The 20,754-nt window shown below is 43.9% G+C and overlaps 1 protein-coding gene across 9 annotated transcripts in view; it reads right to left on the bottom strand.

Moving 5' to 3' along the window:
- Positions 1–346: 346 nt before the first annotated feature.
- The window catches only part of casz1 (castor zinc finger 1), a 179,863-nt gene continuing 159,455 nt past the window's right edge, over positions 347–20,754 (bottom strand). For 6 of the 9 annotated variants that reach the window (XM_014015776.1, XM_014015775.1, XM_014015777.1 and 3 more), the window contains 15 exons: positions 19,152–19,248; positions 16,433–16,597; positions 14,763–14,935; positions 13,223–14,082; positions 9,563–9,695; positions 9,286–9,349; positions 8,194–8,351; positions 7,817–7,939; positions 7,409–7,729; positions 7,130–7,328; positions 6,212–6,383; positions 4,448–4,596; positions 3,676–3,916; positions 2,530–2,892; positions 347–1,782 (listed from right to left, as the gene is read on the bottom strand). In XM_014015776.1, coding sequence (XP_013871230.1) covers positions 518–1,782; positions 2,530–2,892; positions 3,676–3,916; positions 4,448–4,596; positions 6,212–6,383; positions 7,130–7,328; positions 7,409–7,729; positions 7,817–7,939; positions 8,194–8,351; positions 9,286–9,349; positions 9,563–9,695; positions 13,223–14,082; positions 14,763–14,935; positions 16,433–16,597; positions 19,152–19,248 — 4,483 coding nt within the window. In that variant the 3' untranslated portion in view covers positions 347–517. The remainder of the gene's footprint in view (positions 1,783–2,529; positions 2,893–3,675; positions 3,917–4,447; positions 4,597–6,211; positions 6,384–7,129; positions 7,329–7,408; positions 7,730–7,816; positions 7,940–8,193; positions 8,352–9,285; positions 9,350–9,562; positions 9,696–13,222; positions 14,083–14,762; positions 14,936–16,432; positions 16,598–19,151; positions 19,249–20,754) is intronic. The other 3 variants (XM_014015773.1, XM_014015778.1, XM_014015780.1) reach the window with 3 other exon arrangements.

The following is a 20,754-nucleotide window of genomic DNA, read 5'->3' as shown; positions in this document are numbered from 1 at the left end:
ACACACACACACACACACACACACACACACACACACACACACACACACCTACATTATATAGTTATATAGAGAGATTTGTTTTTTGTTTTTCTAAAGTGTTTTTTTTTCACACACAAAAATGTGAAAAAAAAAACAAAAGAATAAAAATAAATTAAAGTCAAACATGCACGCACACAAAAAGACTGATGTGTTGTAAAATGCTTTACATTGCTGTCCCGACATGTAAAACGGGGAGGGGCCTAACTCTGTGTGTGTCTTCATTTATATATATATAGATTTAATGCATAATTGAATTAATAATGTTGGTCATTTTGTAAACATCATGATGAATCATTTTGAGCCATCGTTTTCTTAACGCTGCTGTTTTTGTACTTTTTTATTTTTTTTGTCATTGGAAGTCTCTAAACAGGATGAATGAGGCCACTTTCTTTTGTCTGTTCATTGTACACAGGGTCTTTTCTGTAGTTCCTACAGTCTCTCTTGTTTTTTATGTTTGTTTGTTTATATTGTTTGTTTTTTATGGGTCAATGTCTTGCTTTTCCAAGTGGGAAGTATGAGTGTGGTTAATGGAAGCAACAAAATTCTCGTCGTCGTCCTTTTCGCCATCGGGCTCTGCCAGTGAATCATCATTAGAGTCGCTGTTGAGATCATCCTCGGCCTCGTCTTCCTCCTCCTCCTCGTCCTCCTCCTCATCGTCCTCTTCTTCAGCGTTCGCCTCCTCCTCTGGTGACATGTCGTCCTCCGCCTCTCCGGACGTCCCCGTGGTGTCGTCGTGAGCGGCTGGCAGACCCAGGTGGGGTGCGGGGTTGCGGCACATCATCTTCTTACTGAGGTCCAGCGAGTCGCTGAGACCCAGACCGGCTGCGTTTTTCAGGAAGAACAAGGAGCTGCTGGTGTCAGTGCCCAGGTTGAGCGAGCTGTCCAGGCTGATGGAGGATGGTGGGTAAGAATGGTTGTATTCGGAGGCGATGCTGCCCGTTTGGTAGACCATGGAGGGGGCGCTGCTGTTGATGTTGTGGGACAACCCGTGGAGGCCGCCAGGCGAGGAAGTAGCGAGGCTCAGGGAGGAAGGGACGACGGCCGCCACGTTCCCTGCCAGGTGGTGCATTCCTTCCTGTTTCGGTGACACCGACGGCAGCTCACCTCGCTCCTGCTTCTCGTGCTTCCTCTTGTGGGAGTCCATCTGGGACATCCCCACCACCGTGTGCTTACACTCCGGGAAGGTGCAATGGAAGTGCGAGCACTTGAGCTTATATTTGCAGTCGGGGACCTCGCAGTCTGCGCTGGAGCTGAACTGGCAGAAGCCGGCGGCGCTGATCACGTCTTGCTTGCCGTGGTGCTTGCGATGGGCCGTCACCTTGGTGCTGTCGGTGCAGCGGAAGCCGCAGCGCAGGCAGTGGAAGTGGGTGCTGTTGCCGGAAAACTGGCAGTCCGGAAAGTTGCAGCTGAGCGAGGACTTGAAGCGCTTGAAGTCGTCCAGGACCAGGTTGTCCACGCGGTCGTGGTGCTGCGCGTGCTTGTACATGTGGGTGCGGCCGCAGAACTTGTAGCCGCAGTTCTCGCGCGTGCAGTGGTAGTGGGTGACCTTCAGGGAGAACTGACAGGTCGAGTCCTTGCAGTTCTCGTACAGGTCGTAGCGCCGAAAGCCCTCCAGCATCATCCCCTCGTCCAGCATCTTGCGGGACGAGGGAGTCTTGCGGCGCTTGCCAAACGGCGACATGTCCTCGATGATCCAGAAGCGCTTCTTCGCGCCGACGGCCGTGGGCATGGTGATGGTGTTGCCTAAAAGAAAGAAGCAAGCACATTAAAGCATAATCAGCCGACTCGCAAAGTAAAACCCACAAACTACAAGCAAATTACTGTCCAGGTTAAAACTCTAATGCTGAACTCTACTCAGCCAGAAGTGGTTCGCAGCTGAGTAAGCACAGAGAGCCATAATTTTTTTTATTCCTAATTCCCAGAATGATTAAGGGAGGGGGGGTAAATGATAGATTGACTGTGGAACATGACACTTTTACAGAGTGTCTCCAGCCTCCAAACAAAGACGGAGCAGTGAGTCTTAACCAATCCTCTTATCTCTGCGTTGTTTTATGAGGGGGCACCCACCTTTTGCAACACCCTGGGGTCACTGCTAATGATGCGATCCCTGTTCTGTACGACAGGAAGCAGTGGGCCTCGATAAAACTTGAGGCGTGATTAAAATAAGAAGCTGCTGATGCAGCCTTGTTAATGGAAACTAAACAAGGCCCAGGCTTCGTGGAGCAGGTGCCAAATTTACAGCTCTGTGGTTCAGTCTTAGCAATGCCAAAAGTGAGAGCACACACAAAGGTGCCATTGGAACAAGTTTATCAATTCTTTTAGCTGCATTAATTTCACATAAATTTTCCTTTTCTATGTGCCCCTTATTCTTTCATCCCTCCAGAACAATATTGCAGAAAAAAAAGTGTAAGATCACACAGTTAAACGTTGCAAAGGACTCAGTAAATGAGAGTGACAGCTGCAGAGTTGGTTTGTGCCGGGGATAAGTACCTGCAGCATCCTGCACTATAGGGACGTCATTTTTAACCGGAGACGGAGTGGCAATGATGGGGCTGAAAGCTGGTGTGTTGGTTGGCATGACAACACTCCGAGTGGCTCCCAGAGAGGCGCTGAGCAGAGAGTATGACAGACAGGATGGAGAGAGGAGGTATGGGAGCGAGGGGAGAGGAGGCCGGAGGAGCGCGGGGGAGAGAGATGGGGCCTGGAACTGGAGGCCAGGCTGAGGAGCGGAGGAAGGAGGCGGTGGTGGCGGCAGAGGAGGTGGTGGAGGAGGGGAAGAAGGAGGTGCATTGTGGGTAGCGCTAGTGTCAGCAGGGGTGGTAGGAGCAGAAGTGGTGGTGGGGTAGCCTTGTCCTGGAGAGACAGGTGGACCAGAAAGGGGTGAAAGACAGGCAAGAAGGGGGGGAAAGACATAAAAACAGGGGCCAAGTCATACACACACGCACGCACGCACGCACGCACACACACACACACACACACACAAAGGGGTGGGAGGTAAAAGGGGAAAGATAAAAGATAAGAGAATGAAACAAATGAGGCCCATTCAAGACAAAGTAACCCAAAGAGCAGGCCAAACAACAATGATGAGAGCAGTGGATCATATTGGCAACATGTGAGGAAATGTGAAAATCACAGCCAGGCTTAGATTAAAAAGAACAAATGGAACAAAGTTTGAGAAAATAGAAGCATTTTTTGATTACAATTTTTATATTTTATTTTATTTTATTTTTTCTGTTCAGCCAACTAAAATTGCTAAAGTTGGCATCAGGCCACAGGCATGGTGATCTCTGGCCAAAAGAAAAAGCTGTAACGTTTCTTAAGATCGATAACTCAGGCCATCGATGCTCAGAATGGAGGTTTTATGACGATGACCAAGCAAACTGCAAAATGTCTCGTCCACAACTCAGAACAAAAGAGAACAGCATTCGTCATCAGCCTCGTGTATAATGACTCATATTTATTGATCGTAAGTCAAACAACTCATACAGGAAAAGCATGATTAACAAATGGATGAAATGATGAGTTACTGGTTTTCTGACAGAAGAAGCTAAAGCGTGGATTAAGCGAGGCTGTGGAAAACCTGATTTGATCGTTACACTAAATCAAAACCGAGCCAAGAAGAGGTGCACTTCTCACCTGCTGGAGAGCTGTCGATCCCTACAGGAGTGCTGGTGCAGCTTCGGTCCTGGTTGGAGGACTCAGAGGAGAGCCCCAAGGGGCTGCCTCCTCCCCCTCCCATGTAGTCCAAGTAGTCATCGGTTTCATCGATGACAGCAGAGGAGTAGCTGGAGGCAATCCCAGGCTGGTTTGCCATGGATCCAGACACCAAACTGGTTGCGTGCTGCATCTCGTCCACTCTCTGACCAAGCGGCATCACCTGAGTGGGGGAAAAAAAAGAAGTCATCTCTAGACTACTACTTTGTTAGACATTTTTAGGAGTGTTGGTTTTTGGCATTCAAACAAGAATTCTTTGGAAGTCAAAAGTATTAAAAAAATGAACCTCCTAGTTCTGTCTTATGACGACTTCAATACAATAAAAAAGGAACAAACAAAACAAGAAAATCGACATGCTTAAATCCGAGTACATAATGTGCTTCGGTGGTTTAGAGGAAAAAGACTGTGTTCACTCCAGTGAGCAAATTTCTATAAAAGGATGTCGCACCCAATGTGTCACTGACTGGTATGACTAAAAATTACTGGTACTCTTGTTTTTAAGAGAATCTTTCCAGAATCTGACAGTTTACAGGAAACACAAACAACAAAACAATAGGGAAAAAAATAGAAATGTGTCTAAATTACACGGAAATATTTCTAGTTTGAAAAAAAAAAAAAAACCGCAATGCAATACAATGCATTTGATTTTCTGAATGAAACCGGGCATCGCAGCGGTTTGTTCCTGTGTTGGTACCTGGGACGGGACCCGGTCAAAGTTCTTCCCCAGCATCCGCCTCATGTGTTTGCGTGCGTGCGAGGTCATCTGGTGCTTCAGCAGGAAGGAGAACTGGCAACCTTCTCGGATGCAGTGGAAGTGGCTGTTGACTTGGTTGTATTTACAACCTGCCAAAGAGAAAACAAACAACAGCTGTCAGCTCTCCGTTAGCGGATGGATTCGTCTTCGGCTCGTGGCGAGGCATCCGAAACCAGCGAAAGCGCTAAAAGGCAACAAACCCGGTGCGAAGGCGTTCTGATTAGATTTTACACAAAGTGAAATATTTTTAGTTTTGTTTATTTATTTATTTGTTTTAAATTTCATGATATAGTGCAGACAAAAGAGGGATCTGGTTTTAAAGTGTTTTGGAGTGTACACGTAGGAGGATTATTAGATCACTGGTGTCACACTGAGCAAGTCAAGGCTTCTGTGCACTAAACCTGTGGAGCTCTTTTATTACACTGACATGCTTTATTCAGTTAGGAATTTACATAAATAAATTCTCATTTTCTGTGGGCCAATAATGCACACATCCCTCCAAACCAAAGTAAATATACGATTATTACCATATTAAATTCATTTCTCAAAGTATCTCCATTGTCGTTTCTCCCTTTGTTCTGCGTCGTTCTGCTGTCTGCTTCACAGTCTTATGTTCTTTTCTCTTGTTTTAACTGGTCTACCTCTAATTGCTTTATGATTTCAAATTAAATGATCGTTCCGTTTTGTGCCTGTTAATCGAATACCATTATATAAAAGCAGGCAGAAATAATTGAAAGAGTAACGTGCCGGGCAGGTGTTAGCATGTCAGTAACCATGGCACCCAGTTTAAGAGGAAAAACATGCTTGTGTCATCGAATAGCTTTTACACACACACGCGCGGCGTTTTTTAGACACGCAAAGTTGTGCAAATAACAGTAACCCCTGTGACACGGAGGCCCTTTTGTGAGACAGAAACCAGGTAACATCATCAGCGGTGTTCAGTTTAATGTTGCTGCCATGGATACTGACAAGCCATCAATTCTTTATGACGACAGCGCCAGTGTTGGTAATCCGTTCTGTTTTTGTTGTGTTTGTTTTTTTTTTCTTTCTCTCCTCTCTGGCCAAACAATACAGTTGGCAGATCAGGCTGAGGACAAAAAACAGCTGTTTAGGGCTCGGTTTTGTTTGCTTTTGTGTCTGCGTTCTGAAAAGCTTGTGTAACCGCCTGAAAAAAACAGATCACTTTTAATTCATTTCTGCATGTGTGTGTGTGTGTTTGTGTGATGGCAGCGGTGGCTGTGAGGCGCAGCTTCACAGCACAAACAGGCCAAACCAGACAAGCCAGATAATTAACAAACACAAACCTAATTGCTCATTTCTGACGGGGGCAAAAGAAAGAGGAAAACAACCTGGATGTGATTGCCCTCTTTGACATTACTGCTCATAAAGCAGTACAGGCGAGACTTCCTTTGGGACTTGAGGTGCCATTGTGAATATACAAAAACGAAGAGACAAAAATCTACAAGGCAGCCTTGTTTTACGACCATTAAACCGCTTACAAAGCTCGGCACCCTGTTTGCCAACAGTGGTCTCTCTCCCTTTGTCAACACAGAACATCTTCTTGCAACAGGCAGCCCAAATCAATCTACATTGTCCTCGCCATAACACCTTTTAATCCACACATGATAAAAAATGCTGGTCGTGATGACTCGGAGTTTTCTGTGGCCAAAATGCTCTCAGGATCAAAGTAATTTTCATTCTTACCCAGCCTTCCGCACTCCTCCCTCTTGGTGAAATATTTAAAGCCGTTGGCAGCTCGACGTTCTGCCTTCTCGTGCTTCTTGATGTGCCACGGCAGCTTGGTTGTGATGTTTGTGACGAAGAAGCAGCCGGGCCTCAGACAGTGATAGTGGCCCCTCATTCTAAACTCGCAGTGCTGTGAGTGGAGACAAACAAGTCAAAGACGGATGATTAATTTGGTTTGATTTATCTTGTCTGCAAAAGTCAACACCTTTTTTTTTCTCCTTTTTGGCCGTTGGAAACATCCCACATTTCTAAGTACAATTACTTTCCTCCATCACGCCCCACAAGCCCCCTCCTTTTCTCTAACATGTCTGTACACTGCCATCTGTTTGTGAGGCTCGGATCCCAAAGGACCAGGCCAAATAAGATCTGCTCAGTTCTGGAGACTAAATGGAGGAAGAAGGGGGAGCGGAGGGAAGGGGGTGGGGAGGAGGCAGGGACTTTTTGTGAGATGGGTGATTTTCGACACATTAATGAATTCATTTAAACGTTCTCCAAATACTGGCTCATGAGAGCAGGCAGGGGGATGCCATTTAGGTTTCATTTGCCAAGCATTCCCCTGATTTTTGCCCTATTCCAGACAGCCTTGTTTACTGTGCGAGTGACAATGATTTATTGGGTAATATCAGCTAAATTGGCCTTTTCTGAGAGGAGAATGCGGCAGTCAAAATGACATCATTGACATATAAACAGGCATTACTGGGGTGAGTCGACTGTCTTTCTCAGCAGAGATGGAAGACGAGGAGCAGTGGTTGTGAAAGCCTCGAGTCAAATAACCTCAAATACTGGTCTAATAGATAGCATACTTCACAGTTAGAAAGCTCGGAGAGATGACAGTTTGTGATGTGGCTCCTGGCTCGGTTAGAGAGCTGCTCTCACCTGGTTGGGACAGAGACACTGAAGAGAGTAGTAGGAGAACTGGTCGCGGACGTTGACCAGGTTGTTGTTGGGGTTGATGTGGTCCAAACAGTGGGACTCTGCCTTTCCGGAGGTCTTGCACACGTATTTGCAGTTCCCGAACAAGCAGTGGAAGTGGAACTTGTTTGAGTACTTGCAGTCAGTAGCCAGGCATGGATCGCTGGGTGAATAAAAATGAAAAATACGGTTAAATCACATTCGCAGGGGGAAAACAACAACAATACATGGAGCTTCGCATACTTTTCTTGGAACTGCAGAAAACCAGGTTTGACTTGTGGCTTGGCGTTCTCCAAGGAGGTGGTGGCCAGAGGGGAGTTTGCCGGAAGGTTGGGCATTGAAGCGGGCATCTGAGGGATGCTGCCAGCCAGTTGCTTCCAGGCCAGCAAAGAGGGAGGAGGAGAGCTGTAGCCACCAGAGGAGGTGAGGTTTGCCACATCCATGGAAGGATTACTGGCTATAGAGACAGGGGCGACTGGCTGCAGGGGCGCTGCCTCGCTGGACTCTTTGCTGTCGCTGAACTGCGACTCCGGCTTCACTTTCAAGGTGGCTCGAAGGTGGAAGCTGAGGGGCGAGAAGGAACCTCGTTTTTACACTGATTAATAAAGCAAAGCGGTGTATTTTCCAAACAAGAACCGGCGTGACACTCACTTAGCGTGTTTTATGGCCCCATCCACAGTGCTGAAGAGCGCACCACAGTCCTCTACCACACAATGAAAGTGCACTTTCTGAAGAAAGTCACAATGAGCCTCACAGAAGTCATCCGTGTCAAACCTTTACATAAACAGATAAAAGAAAAGACTAAAAATGTATTTGCTTCTCAAACAAAGATAATAACTGGCTCGTCCTGTCTTCTGACAGTAAATGTCTGGAGGTCTATCTGACTGTAACTCACTCTACTCTGACAGGATTGGATTATTAACGTTTCAAGGGGATTCCACTCAAAAAGAAAAAAAAAAACAACTCCCTGAGATGGTGCTTTTAGGTATTTTTACAGCTTTCATATGCAAAAATATATACGTTTTTACCTGCGAAGGTATGTCCTCCAGATCTCATTGGGGTGTTCTGGCCTCTTCAGCACCCGGCTCAGATACTGTGCTGCCTCGGAGGAGTCGTTGGCTTGTCCACCCTCCAGCTCTGTTTTTAGGTTAATGGCGTTGAAGAGGGCAGGGTTCACCTGCGACATCTACAATGCACACAACACACACAAAGCACCAGCCGCTGGGTTAGCCGAGCATTTGTTAAGATCGCTGCTCGCATACGTTAGTGACGCTGAGAAAACCAACAAACAAATGCATGCTGAATCTGGCAAATCTACAGAGAGCAGCCAGAATGACAAACATCCAGGCTTTTCCTTGAGTTCAGGCCAGACATGTTTGCTAAGCAATGTCTGGAGGCATCTGTTAAGTTTTTTATGTGGCTCGACTCGAGACTCCAGAAGTCTAATATGACAGAGTTGAATTGCTTGTGTTTAATGACTGGGAAAACATTTAACAAACAATGTGTGTATATGCAAAATAAGCATACAGTGGAGAGGGAGGAGGTTTTGATCAGTTGTTGAGAGCAAAAAAAAATGGAGATTAATCTGCCATTACATCATCAATGTGATGGAAACCACCCAGAACATTTGTATCAGTCAGATAAGATATATGGCTAAAACCACGTCCATTTTAATCTTCACAAGAACATACACACATTCAAATTTCCATACGCTAACATTTAGACTTGTTAAAAAATGAGGGCAGCGCCTTCCTGTGTTTTTCTTTTTTTTCCCCCTCCTCCGACTTTTTAATCAAATAATTTATAAACTCCATAAATAAATGCGGAGTGAGGCGGGGAAGGAAAAATATAAAGGGGGGAAGAAAAAAAAATGGACGGCAAGTTCAGAACAGCTCATCAAAAAACAAACATCTCTATATATCTGGCATGGCACCCAGCTCCTGCTTCATTATATTAATTTGTGAGAGGTGCAGTGAAAATTACACCGTATGAAAAATGGCTGGAAAATTTAAATGATACAAACTCATCTTATTAGCGGTGAAACATTAAAAAACAAACAGGCCCCTCCGTGTCCCGCTAATTTGTCTTGGGATGAAAGGCGTTTGATGGATGGATCTTACCTTATTCATAAGCGAGGATAAAAGAGATGTATTCGCTGGTACAGGGTGTCCGTTTGATTCATTGCTGGAACAAGGAAAATGAACAATGTTTCGTCAAGATTTGCATGAGAACAGTAAATATTACTATTTATCACCAAGGTGTGCAAGTTTAATGAAGAAGAAAAAGGCTGTCTTCTGAAGAAAAAAAAGGAAAAACTGGTGTTGAAGGATTGATAAGTAATTTTATTAATATTAACCCAAAAATCTAGATTTAAAATTGGGAGTTAACTTGAATTACCTGTGGTCTTTCTTGCTCAGGTCCAGGCTGTGCTCCTGCGTGGAGTCTTGGGAAGCCCCGGAGTTGGCATCCACGGGCTCCTGCTTTACTTGAACCAGATTGAACTGGCTGGCTGAAGCCGGCTGCCCATTCCCTGAGGATCACGCCAGAGATGGAGAGAAGAGACGAGACAAGAAAGTTATTGTTGGTCAGCATTACTGCTCTGTGACGAGATCCAATCTGACTTCTGTCCTGGCCCGAAAAGAATCCTCTGAGTGATAATTATTGCGAAATTATGTCAGGCCGTCAAGCCTTTTAAATGGTGATTGAGAGGCGGGAGATATGAGGGAAAAAGACTCCTTTTTCTGCAGCACTTGTCACAACTCATTTGCCAAGCTGCCCCTTAACTGGTCATTAAGTGAGATGCTAATGTTGAGGGAAAGTGGCAGTCTCAGATTGGCCACCCCCCTCCCTTCCCACCTTCTCGGGCTTCTCGTTGGCCTGTCGACGGATGGCGGCCAGTGCCAGGGAGCATACCCACAAGGAACAGGAGCGCCATGTCGGTCAGATTGGAGATGACAGCCAATCAGATTGGTTCAAACAGCGTGACCTCTCTATCACAGTCTCCTCCAAATAGGTATTCAGTAAATGCTCTGTGTGAGGACGGGGGAGCTGAATTGAAATAAATAAACACCGGGGGATGACCTGAGGTAAAAACGCTGACAGGAAGGTGAATTCTGCCCCCCCTTCCCCAATCCCATGGGATTGAAATATTAATTTGCCCTCAGGCTATACAGAGAAAGCTGAGCTTTTGGCTTGCAATAAATGGTGGTTTATCTTAAAAAATAAATGTGAGTGGGAGGTGTGCCACCTCTGAGACATTACAACTGGAGCGCACCGGCAGCATATTGGGTTTTTTGGGAAGAATCTGTTGTTTAGGAATCAGAGCCGGTGTTGAGGGATAGTGACAGGCAAGGTCATGGGCAACCAAGTGTGTGCCCTTAGCCCTCAGCCTGGTGAGGACACTCTCTCATTTGTTTTCCCCTCCTTTTTTTTTTTGCAGGAGAATAAAACACATCAAGACCAGCCTACGTAAGGGGGAAACTGAGCAGAGTTCGCCCCCGTTACAAGATGACCCAAAGACATATCAGGCAGAATAGGAGTGGAAAAGCCAGTCTTGGGCCTTGTCAGCTGAAAGCTACGAGATGGGGAAGTGTCAGTGTCAGTGTCAGTTCAGTTTGACAAAGGCTGAGGTTGGAGGGGCTGGGGGGTGGGGGACAAGGGGTGGGATTGAAAGGAAAACAGCAGTCAAACAATAATGTGTCTGGTTTGAGGTCACCGAATGCTTACCAAGTCTCAATCCCTTCCCCCAACTTGATAAGAGTACACCCAAAATTAACTAACCAGACAAATCCTGCCTTGTCATTGGCAATTAAATCAACTCGCAGACAAAATGAGAGCGTCTTACATGAAGAGCAGCCACTCACTGTATGATCTGCATATGATCACAAAGCCGGATATAATATTATTTCTCTAAATGCCAAGATAAGTTGACTTTTTAAGTTGGATTACGGAGAAAAAAAACGCACTTCGTGAAATTATTTTCTTCTATTCACTTCCTTGAGGAGGGAGAACAAATGAGTTTGACTCAAAGCAGCTTCTTTCTGGAAATTATCCAGGAATAATGCACCACCATGTAATTACTCCGGATAAGATACAGAGCTTGTGAAAGATCATTTGTACCGTGTGTCTAATTAGTAAACCCTTCAGATGCTTGAATCTCTGGGAAAAACACTTAGGGGTAAATTAGAGTGGAACATTAATAAAAAAAGGAGGAAAAAAAGAGAGAAATACTGAATGCAAAAATGAGAAAAAGGCTCATTTCACTGTAAAAGAGGCAGTTTCACAACCCGATGAGAAAATAAACACTGTGAAAAATAACTTCAAACACACTTTTTTTCACACCTTTTTTTCGAGAGAGAAGCACAAACCACTTCCTCCTCATTTTAGCCCCAAATGTCCTGCTCGCACATTTTATGAAGCAAATATGAGAAACAAAACCACAGCTACCCCTCCATCCTGTGTCGGTGTGAACTTTTACGAAAACCTATGTGATTGAGAGGAGTGGGGAGTTTATTTCAGACCGTGCGTTTCCGAGCAGACTGATCTGAGCTGTAGTCAAATGAGAGGGGCGGCGAAGGGACCATCTGTGGAGGCCCCACCCTCAGCAGGTGCCTTCCCAGCGTTGGTGCTACCTGCTTGGAGGCCCAAAGGTGGAGCTAAGCCTGACAGCCTGGGCTCAGCGCGGCTCCCCGGAGCAGCTGCCCCGGCTTTCTCCCCGGGCCTGTCCTGCTCTGGGAACACCATCAGGAATTGTAATCCTTCCTCTATACTACCAGCATCCGGAGCCGGCCCCGTCTTAACAATCCACACCCCCCCCACCTGCTCAGTCGGGTAAACCTTTCCTAAATGAATGCGACCGCATGCTCTGCGGTGCATTATCAAAATGAAAGACTTTATTTTCATTTGAAAAGGTTTTGTTTGGAGCAACGCGATAAACAAGCCAATTACCTCCAAACTTATTCGGATCATGTTTGCGCGCAACGTGTTTTTGTGAAAAGGGACGATTTCTAGAAATTCAAAAACGGTGCGTCTTTGCTGATGTGTGTCTTTCTTGTATCAAATCCTGTTTCCTTGCTCTGGTGCACTGAGTCATTTCTACCTCACTGATTTCACTTCTTTTTTTTTTAATCAGTTTGCATAGAGGGTACAAAAAATGTTTTTTTTTCTTGCAATTTCTGAACTTAATTTCATTCCACCTCCATTTGCCTGGAACGAGGGCAGACAGAGATAAGAGACTGATGATGAGGAAACCTGTTCAACACAAGCCCCCAAGAGCCCCCCACTTTGAACATCATAAGAGACTTTTACAGGCTCTACTCTCCCCTGTCAGCGCATTTATCTCCAAATGGATTGTGGGTATCTAACAAACGATCAACACAATAACAAATCCAGAGCAGAGGACCATGCCTCTGGTTTGTCCCTTTAAGCCTGAAAGCAGAGGTTCTCCTGCTTTTCTCTCCACTTTGGGAGGCGATGACCTCTGAGTGCACTTTGCCTTCCCCGTCCACAATCACTTTTAGTGTATTCTCTCTGGTTATCATATCACTAAGAAAGTTACTGAGTGTCATGCTTTTTTTAAATTTTATTTTTATCTCTGGCTATAACAGAATAAAATATGCAAGGATAATATTTGACCTTAAAGCATTAAATCTAATATTTTGAAGTTGGGTTCTGTGGTTAATATCATACCTGTTGTAGATAGCTCTGAATGAGTTTAATTTTGATCATGTAATACCCATTTTTCAGTTTGTGAAAAAGTGTTTGCATTAACAGGGATGACAATTTTCAGGTTTGAGTTGTTTCACGTTGGTAACTATCCATTTTCGTTTTGAACCCATTTGGATCCCTTGGATTGGCTATTAGCTTGTCAGCCTGGTCAATAATCGTTTTCTCTAAAGTGAGATTGTTTGAAAAGCTGAGAAAATATTTGCCCATAATTTTTCTGAAAACTCCTCCTCCAAAGATCTGAACAAATGTTTGAACGAATTTTTGAAATTTAATAGGTCACACTTTTTTTCCCTGTATCTGAGTGAAACACATGCACAGTAAGTGATATACCTGCGTCTGGGTTGTTGGGGGACTTCAGGGCAGCAGCTGCCAGCCTTGCCATCATGGGTGATATCAGACCCTTGCTTGCTGAGATCTTCTCCATGATGGAAGAGGTGGAGAAGGAAGCTGGGGTAGACGGCATGGGGGTGTCTCCCCCCACGGTGGAGCCGCTTTGGGTTAGGGAGTCGGTGGGCAGGGAGTGGGCCCCAGAGGACGCGGCTGTTATCAGGCTGGGGGCTGGTGGAGGCGGTTGGAGAGGCAGCCTGGGCATGAGGGGGAAAAAGGGGTTGGAAGTGGCCAGAGCGGTGTTGGGAAGAGCGAGGACCGGTATGTTGCTGGGCAGGGCCTGAGTCAGCAGGCTGGACATGCGCTGACCCACGCCGGGCATGGACTGGGTGGGCTTGAGGGCGTGGCCCGGCATGGAAGAAGAGGCGGTGGTGGGTGTGGTCAGCATGTGTGGAACTGTGGCGGACTGCTGGGTGGTAGGGGAGGCACTCAGGCTGGAGTTCTTGCTGCTGATGGCCGAGAAGTCCATCAGGTCATCGTTGCTCGATTCCTCGGGTTCGTCCTTAGGAGCCAGGAAGGTGGAGGAGAGGCCCATCACACCGGAGGAGCGGATGTGTCGACGCTCGTGTTTGCGCTTGTGGGAGGTCATCTGGCTGGTGGAGGTGAAGGTGAAGCCGCAGCCTGAGCGGATGCAGTGGAAGTGATTGGTGGCCTTGCTGTACACACAGCCCTCGTACTTGCACTCCTCATACTTGTAGAACTTCTTAAAGCCATCCTTGGCATACGCGTCATCCTTGATGTGGTAGCTCTTGTGCTTCTCGATGTCACACTTGTTCTTGAAAGTGAATGTACAGCCTGGGCGTCTGGAAAAATAAAAGCGACAACAGGAAATTAACAAACATTAGGCAAAGTGCTCTGTTAGAAATTTCAGTACAGATTTTAGTCATTGAGAGGATTTATAGCTATATCCCACGTGAAAATTAAAACTATAGGAAAGTTGGTGACCAAATTTTTTTTCAAGTATGGTTTGATTTATGCAACATAAACACTTCTGGAAAGCATACTCTTCAAAATAAAAGCCTGAAGCTAACTTCAAACTGGCTTCAAAAATATTTCTTACTAATCTAGTTTTCAATGTACCGTATTTATTCATGTATAATACGAACTTAAGTATAATACGATCATCATTTTTTGAGCTAAAAATGATTAAAAATCTAATTATCAATAACCTGTGTATAATACTAACCCCCCACTTTATGGATGATTTTATAGAGTTAAATTTCTAGTATTATTACATATTACATATTTTTTCCAGTTTTGTGAACTTTTTTCTTCTAAACTTTAAGTCTATAATTGTCAAATACTCTTCTTAGTCATTAAATCACTTCAGAATCTTTATTTTTTTGCTTTAGAAAGAGTAATTGCTCGTTGATTTTTTTATGCTGATTTAAAAAATTTTGTGTGTGTGTGTGTGTGTGAGTGTGTGTGTGTAAGAAATTTGTATTACAGTTAAAAATAAACCAACACTGTGAGTTCCATGCACCTGCAGTGGAAGTGTGTGGTCTTCTGCCCGTAGAACTGACACCCGACCGTGCCGCAATCCTCAGTGGCTCGGAATCTCTGGAAGCCGTCGTTGATCAGCTGGGCATTCTTTTTGTGGAAGTTCTCGTGGGTCATGACGTCTGAGGTGCTGGTGTACACCTTGCTGCACCCCACCTGCGCAGCAGAGACAAAGCACGGTGATGGAAAACAAGATCTGGGCCGTTAGCGTGCATGTGAGTTTCGTTTTGCAAGAAAGGTTCGAAAAAGGCAGCTTCTGAAATGCTGTGCTTTAAAGAGACCTGATCTACTGTACAAGATATAGAGAAGGGAGTACACTGTGGTTAAGAAAATGCTAGTGGCCTAGAAATGAGAAGAAGAAGGTTGTTTCTCACATTCATTGTTTTAATTTGTGGTGATGCACATGTGAGCATTACAGGTTTCATAATAACCCCGAAATTGGAAACAATCTTTGTCATCATTGCGACAATTGGAAAGAAAAAACGCAAAAAAAAAACATAGGGACTGAAAGCGGTGGTGGTCACAGAAGGCTTGTGAAACTACAGTATCTTCCTGGCAAAGCAGCCTTTCAGAAAATGAAAATCATATTTGGAGTGAGATGGTGGAGATGCAACAAAACTTACTGTAACTCGAAGAAAAAAAAATCAGGGGTGGTGGGGCAGAAAAAGAAAACCACACGAGAGAAAGATCCCTATCTTAGTCTTTACTTTAAAATGTTCTGGTAAGAACAAGTCGTTTGAGCCAACGATGTGGGGGAAAACACAGGTAATGTTTGAATTTAAAGCAGCAACTGTATATCATCTGTGACACGTTTCAGCCACACAAACCGGGCAACTTCTCCATACTGAGTCAAACAATGAAGAAAATGTCACTCTGTTTTTTTTCCGCCCTAAATCATGGGAGCCGATGCCAACATCTGCAGGTTCTCAGCGACAGTTAAAACATAGACTGAAATGTCTTAATAACAATTACGTTGTAAAAAAAAAAGAAGAAAAAAAACATATATATCACAAGCCCATCCTCTGCTGCCCTCAGCTCAGTGATACACAGCAGATGAATAAAAGAATTAAACAAATCCAGAAGAGGGGAACAATCTTCAGCAGGCTGCTTGCTACTAAAAGATGAAAAATGTGTAGTTTATATAAACACCTTGCTAAATTTTATCCAGGCCAATTAAGGAGCGAGCGAGTGAGACGAAAGCTATAACACTATTAGCCTTACAGGGATTCACCCTTATATTTTATTTTACTTGATTCTAATTACTTGAAAAAAAATTGTGAACCTATTTTAGAGATAAAAACAAGGCATGTATCTCTGTTGGGTTGTTCTGCAGAAGCTTTTGTTTCCCTAACAGCGCATAAAGTTTTATGATGTAAAAGGTATTTAAAGGGACCTTTGTTTCTATAAGAAATGAGTTCTGGTTTATTGTTAACCACGTGTGTTCATGTGGCAATAAAAAAAAAAATCCACACAGAGTTTTGCAACATTTTTCATCGTTTCTTCACATAAACAGTGTTTTTAAAACACAGTATTTAATGCACAAAGGTGTTTTTGTGTGTTCGCGTGCACACGCCTTTATGCGTGCCCCGTCATAGAAGTTTGTGGGATTACTGTGTGTAGGTGGCTGTGAAGTTGTGAGTCGGTATGGTGTACCTGCATGCAGTGGTAATGGGTGCTTTTTCCATTCAGGTGGCAACCGTGATAGTAGACGCTGCAGTCATCCAGAGGGCTGAAGCGCATGAAGCCATGCTGCAGGGAGTTGTCCCTCTTCTTGTGCATGTTGTAGTGCCTGATCACATCCTGCTTACTGGTAAACCTCTGAAAAATTAGAGGGGGGTTGGGGGTACAGCAACAGGTTGGTGTTTATTTAAACCATTCACAGAATCAGCAACAAGTCACTTTATCTCTGTGGAGGCAGCAGCTGCAGCACACAGGAGCCAGTTGGCAGCTGGGGCTGGATGTACATGTATACACTGAAACGGAGAAGACGTCGCATTTTTTTTTCTTTGAGATGACACGTTCTGTGGTTATTGATTTACTCTGCATATATCACAGTTGTGTCCTTTCCAAAAGCAGCCCCAAAGGCTCTGCAAGTCTTTGACCGCAAGAGAAGCTACCATACTGAACATGAAATATGTGGCCAAACAGCACTTGTCTCTATGTTATTTTTTTTAAATTATTATTATCTTTCAACAAAATGTATTTTTCAAATTAAGATGGATCAATTGACATGCAAGATCACAGTTCTTGTGTTTTTCAGTCTGGAAGAAATTATGTTCCGTGCAGATGGTTTCTCAGACGTGCACAGGGGAAAACACAAGACAACAGAAACAAACAAACAAGTCAACCAAAACAAAAAAAAAAAAAAAAAAAATTTTCCCTTTCAATTCACCGAGATATGATTCCATTTTTAATTAAAGCATGAACGCACGGTTTTTGGTGCAGGTTTCAGCTGTAATGATGAATGAATATGCTATGAGACCCGCCTTCTAAAATTACATCTAAATATACAAATAAAAAAAATAATAGAAATTCTTCCCACAGTCAGGAGTCAGGAAGGGGGGAAAAAAATAAAAAAATATCACTCCATGGAGACCTGCTGCAACCAAATCTGCTGTAATTGGGTTTAAGCTGATGCTACAGAAACTGAAACAGGAGAAGCTTAAATCAATGAGACAGTTCTGTCTTTAATCCACGTCTATCTGCAGCTGAGAGAGAAAAAAACACATCAGAAAGAACTATTCTAAAAAGAAACTAATTGCTGTACAAAGTAGGGTAATTGCTGTGTGTCATGTGTTCCATAAAAGCTAAGATCTCACACAGCTGTTCATTTCCTTTTTTCTTGGACTGTTTCCCACTGTATGTTTCTAAAATGTCTGACTCTTGTTGGAGCACACACTTCATTAGTTTTTTATTCCAACTAATTAATGCTTCATCACTTCCTGAATCCTTTTTTTTTTAATTTGGTGGAAAAACCCAGATCTGAGTTTTGCACAACGAGCTTTCTGGTATTTAACGTGGGATGATGAGCGGAAGATAAGTTGAACTGTGGTCATGGTACATTCGATCCATCAAGCCGTCCAAAATAGGCCATGGAGAGAGCTGACTGGGAAAAAGATCTCATTTTCAGTTGAGTGGTGATGAAGGTTGGGAGCCACTTGCTACATTTATTTTAGGATTCCCACTAGTGTGGCAAGATGCACACTCTCTACTCATGTACAAGCCCATGAAAGGAGAATGTTAGGTCTCAGCCAATCGCCCGCAGGCTGGCAGTGGGATAATATTCCAGGAGTGTGTGTCATGTAACATTTCATGAGTTATCGCTCTGAAAAGGGCTGCTCATCGCAGCCTGCCAGCACTTTTTTTTTTCAGTGTATTGACATCCCGAGCGCTGCCTTCCAAAGCATATCAGCGTTTCCACGCAACACAAAAGTAACAGAGAAATGTGGGCCTGACCATGGAAATTGCCATGATAACCTGAACTAACACTCTAAATAATGACATGAAATGATTTTCCTTTGTATTCTCCAAGAATGTGTCTCATCAGGCTGTAAAGTGGGATTCATGCAGAAAATGAAAGCGCAGATTTGTGCTTCTCACCACATAAACAACATTTATTGGGAGGTAATCTGTGCAGATCGAGAGCAGGCGGAAGATTACAGCAAAGACGGCTCAATTCAGAGAAAAAAAAATTGTGAAGAAAGGGAGAAGTCGCAGCGCTCTTTCGCTGAACAGATTTTTTTTTTTACATCTTTGACAAATCTACCCGTGTTTTTCTTACTCCCTCTGGCCATATGTTTCAGCAAACACAAGGCCTGTTTTATGATCTGCTTTGTGTTTTTCTCCCCGTACTGTGGTGTACATGACATGCTGTGGGACCAGGGAAAGATTAATAATGTGAGAGTGGATTAAAGGCAGGCCTCTTACAGTGGCAGTGGCTTAAAAAAACAGAACACGTAGATAAAAGAACCACATTTTAGCATTATCAGTTAAAAAAACTGTTAAAGATAAGCTGTGCCTGCCTAAAAAAAACTGAACAGATGTAAATATCTGCAGCTTGTTCAGCAGGCCAACAACCAATAAACTTTTCATCTGTGTAAACTTTGGCTGGGTGTGGCCGGTAATGAAAGGAAGACACATCCTATTTGTCTAGCCTCGGATCATCGCAGCCCTTTTATTGTGTCCCAAAAAAAAAAATTTTTTTTAAAGCAGCTTCAAAGCTTGAGCTATAAATCACTCCGTGCTCTTTTAATGAAAATAAATTATTTTATGATCACTAGCAGGTCTCAACCAAAGAGGGTGGCAGTTTGATATTTGCCTGAACTCTGAATAAATGTTAAATGTGCATGTTAAAAAATATTAAAGTACTCACGCTCACCTGGTAGTTACACTCAGGGTCCATGCAGTGGTAATGCTCTCTGTACTGGTAGGCACAGTGCACGTGTCCACAGTGCTGACTTCCAGAGAACCTGAAGACACATTTTATTATTCAATTAAATAGTCTGGTTCAAAGTATTGCATCAATGGGAAGAATAATTGGAGGGAGGGGGGGTGAAAAAAAAGGATCAGTTAGTAAATAAGTCATTGACAAAATAAAGAACGGAAGAAAACAAAACATATGATTGAGTTCACAGAGGCGATGTGCTCGTCTCACACATCACCTTCAAAATAACACATCCCACACCTTCAAACTGACTGCTGCTTTCCACACTCCAGCACAAATTACCCGTCTGTCACACCAATTTCAACCAAATTATCTTCATTTATTTCCAAAGGAGCCATAAGAGACACTTATTACGCTAAAACCCTCTCATATACGCTCAGACGCTAAAAGATTTGGATTTTTCTTTTTTTAATTGCTGTGAACGTCCTTGTCAAATCAATTTGCAGATCTTTCAGGTTAACCACTGTTTTGCTCTGTGAGGCAAATGGGTCAGGTTCAGCACCCTTTACACCCCTTCTCTCTGATGCGGGGACAAGAAACCAAAATTTTAGTCTGGTCCTAGTTAGGAACAAAAAAAAAAAAAAGGCCAGCTACTTACTGCCGTACAGGCACTTTTATGGTGGTGATTATAAGCCTGACAATGATGACTGTTAAAATCCTCCAATTACCAGTGAAAACACACAAATAAACATTTGCAGTGCTGCTGCCAAGGACTCCATCTGCTATAGTGCAGAAGAGAGGGGGAAAAGGGGGCTAAGTAATATTTTTTCCATCTCTCTCTTTGTTTTTTTTTCCTTGTTAGGATTATCCCAGAGCTGCATTTACAGATCACTTTGCTGAGTTCATTAAGTTAATTGAACAGCACATCCACCACTGTTTTTAAGTTGACTGTCAGAGTATTTGCGTGTGTGTCTGGGAATAAAAAGAAAGAAAAAAATAAAGAATCTTCAAGAAGGTCTGACAATTCTTTTAACAAGTCCAAACCAGTTGAACGTTCACCTAATAAAACCAACATTTGTCCCAACTATTGATGCTTTCTATACAGTTCTGTCCGACGTGCACACGCACAGCCACAATGATTAATGCACAACGTCCCCCCCCACTTTCCCCTTCCTCCCCCATGAGACTATGGTCCAACCCTCTGCTCATTGCCCAGCTGTATCACTTTGCCTCTGGACAATTCCCACTTGCCGCGTCAGGGGGCCTAATGGGCCTCTGCTATTCAGCAGCAGATTAAATATTAATATCGCCACGATACAGAGATTGCAGAGCATCTCCAGTTACAATAGAGATACACAGATCAAAGTGGCGAGGCAATGGTGGGTGCATGAGAGCATTTAAAGAGGGGAAAACTGCGACGGAACACTATCAAGGAAACCTCCTTAAAAGCCCAACTCCACCGCGGTGAAACGATGAACAACTTTATTCTCCCTTTGCAAGGATCGGATGAAAACACATTCACAAAACTGTTTTTTAGTCGCATTGTGAACTCATTATCCCTGGCTCTAAAAAAAAGCCCCCCCCCCCAACC

Source organism: Austrofundulus limnaeus, unplaced genomic scaffold (assembly GCF_001266775.1).
Source record: "Austrofundulus limnaeus strain Quisiro unplaced genomic scaffold, Austrofundulus_limnaeus-1.0 Scaffold134, whole genome shotgun sequence".
In the NCBI taxonomy this organism is placed as follows: domain Eukaryota; kingdom Metazoa; phylum Chordata; class Actinopteri; order Cyprinodontiformes; family Rivulidae; genus Austrofundulus; species Austrofundulus limnaeus.
This window is presented reverse-complemented; position numbering and strand designations above follow the sequence as displayed.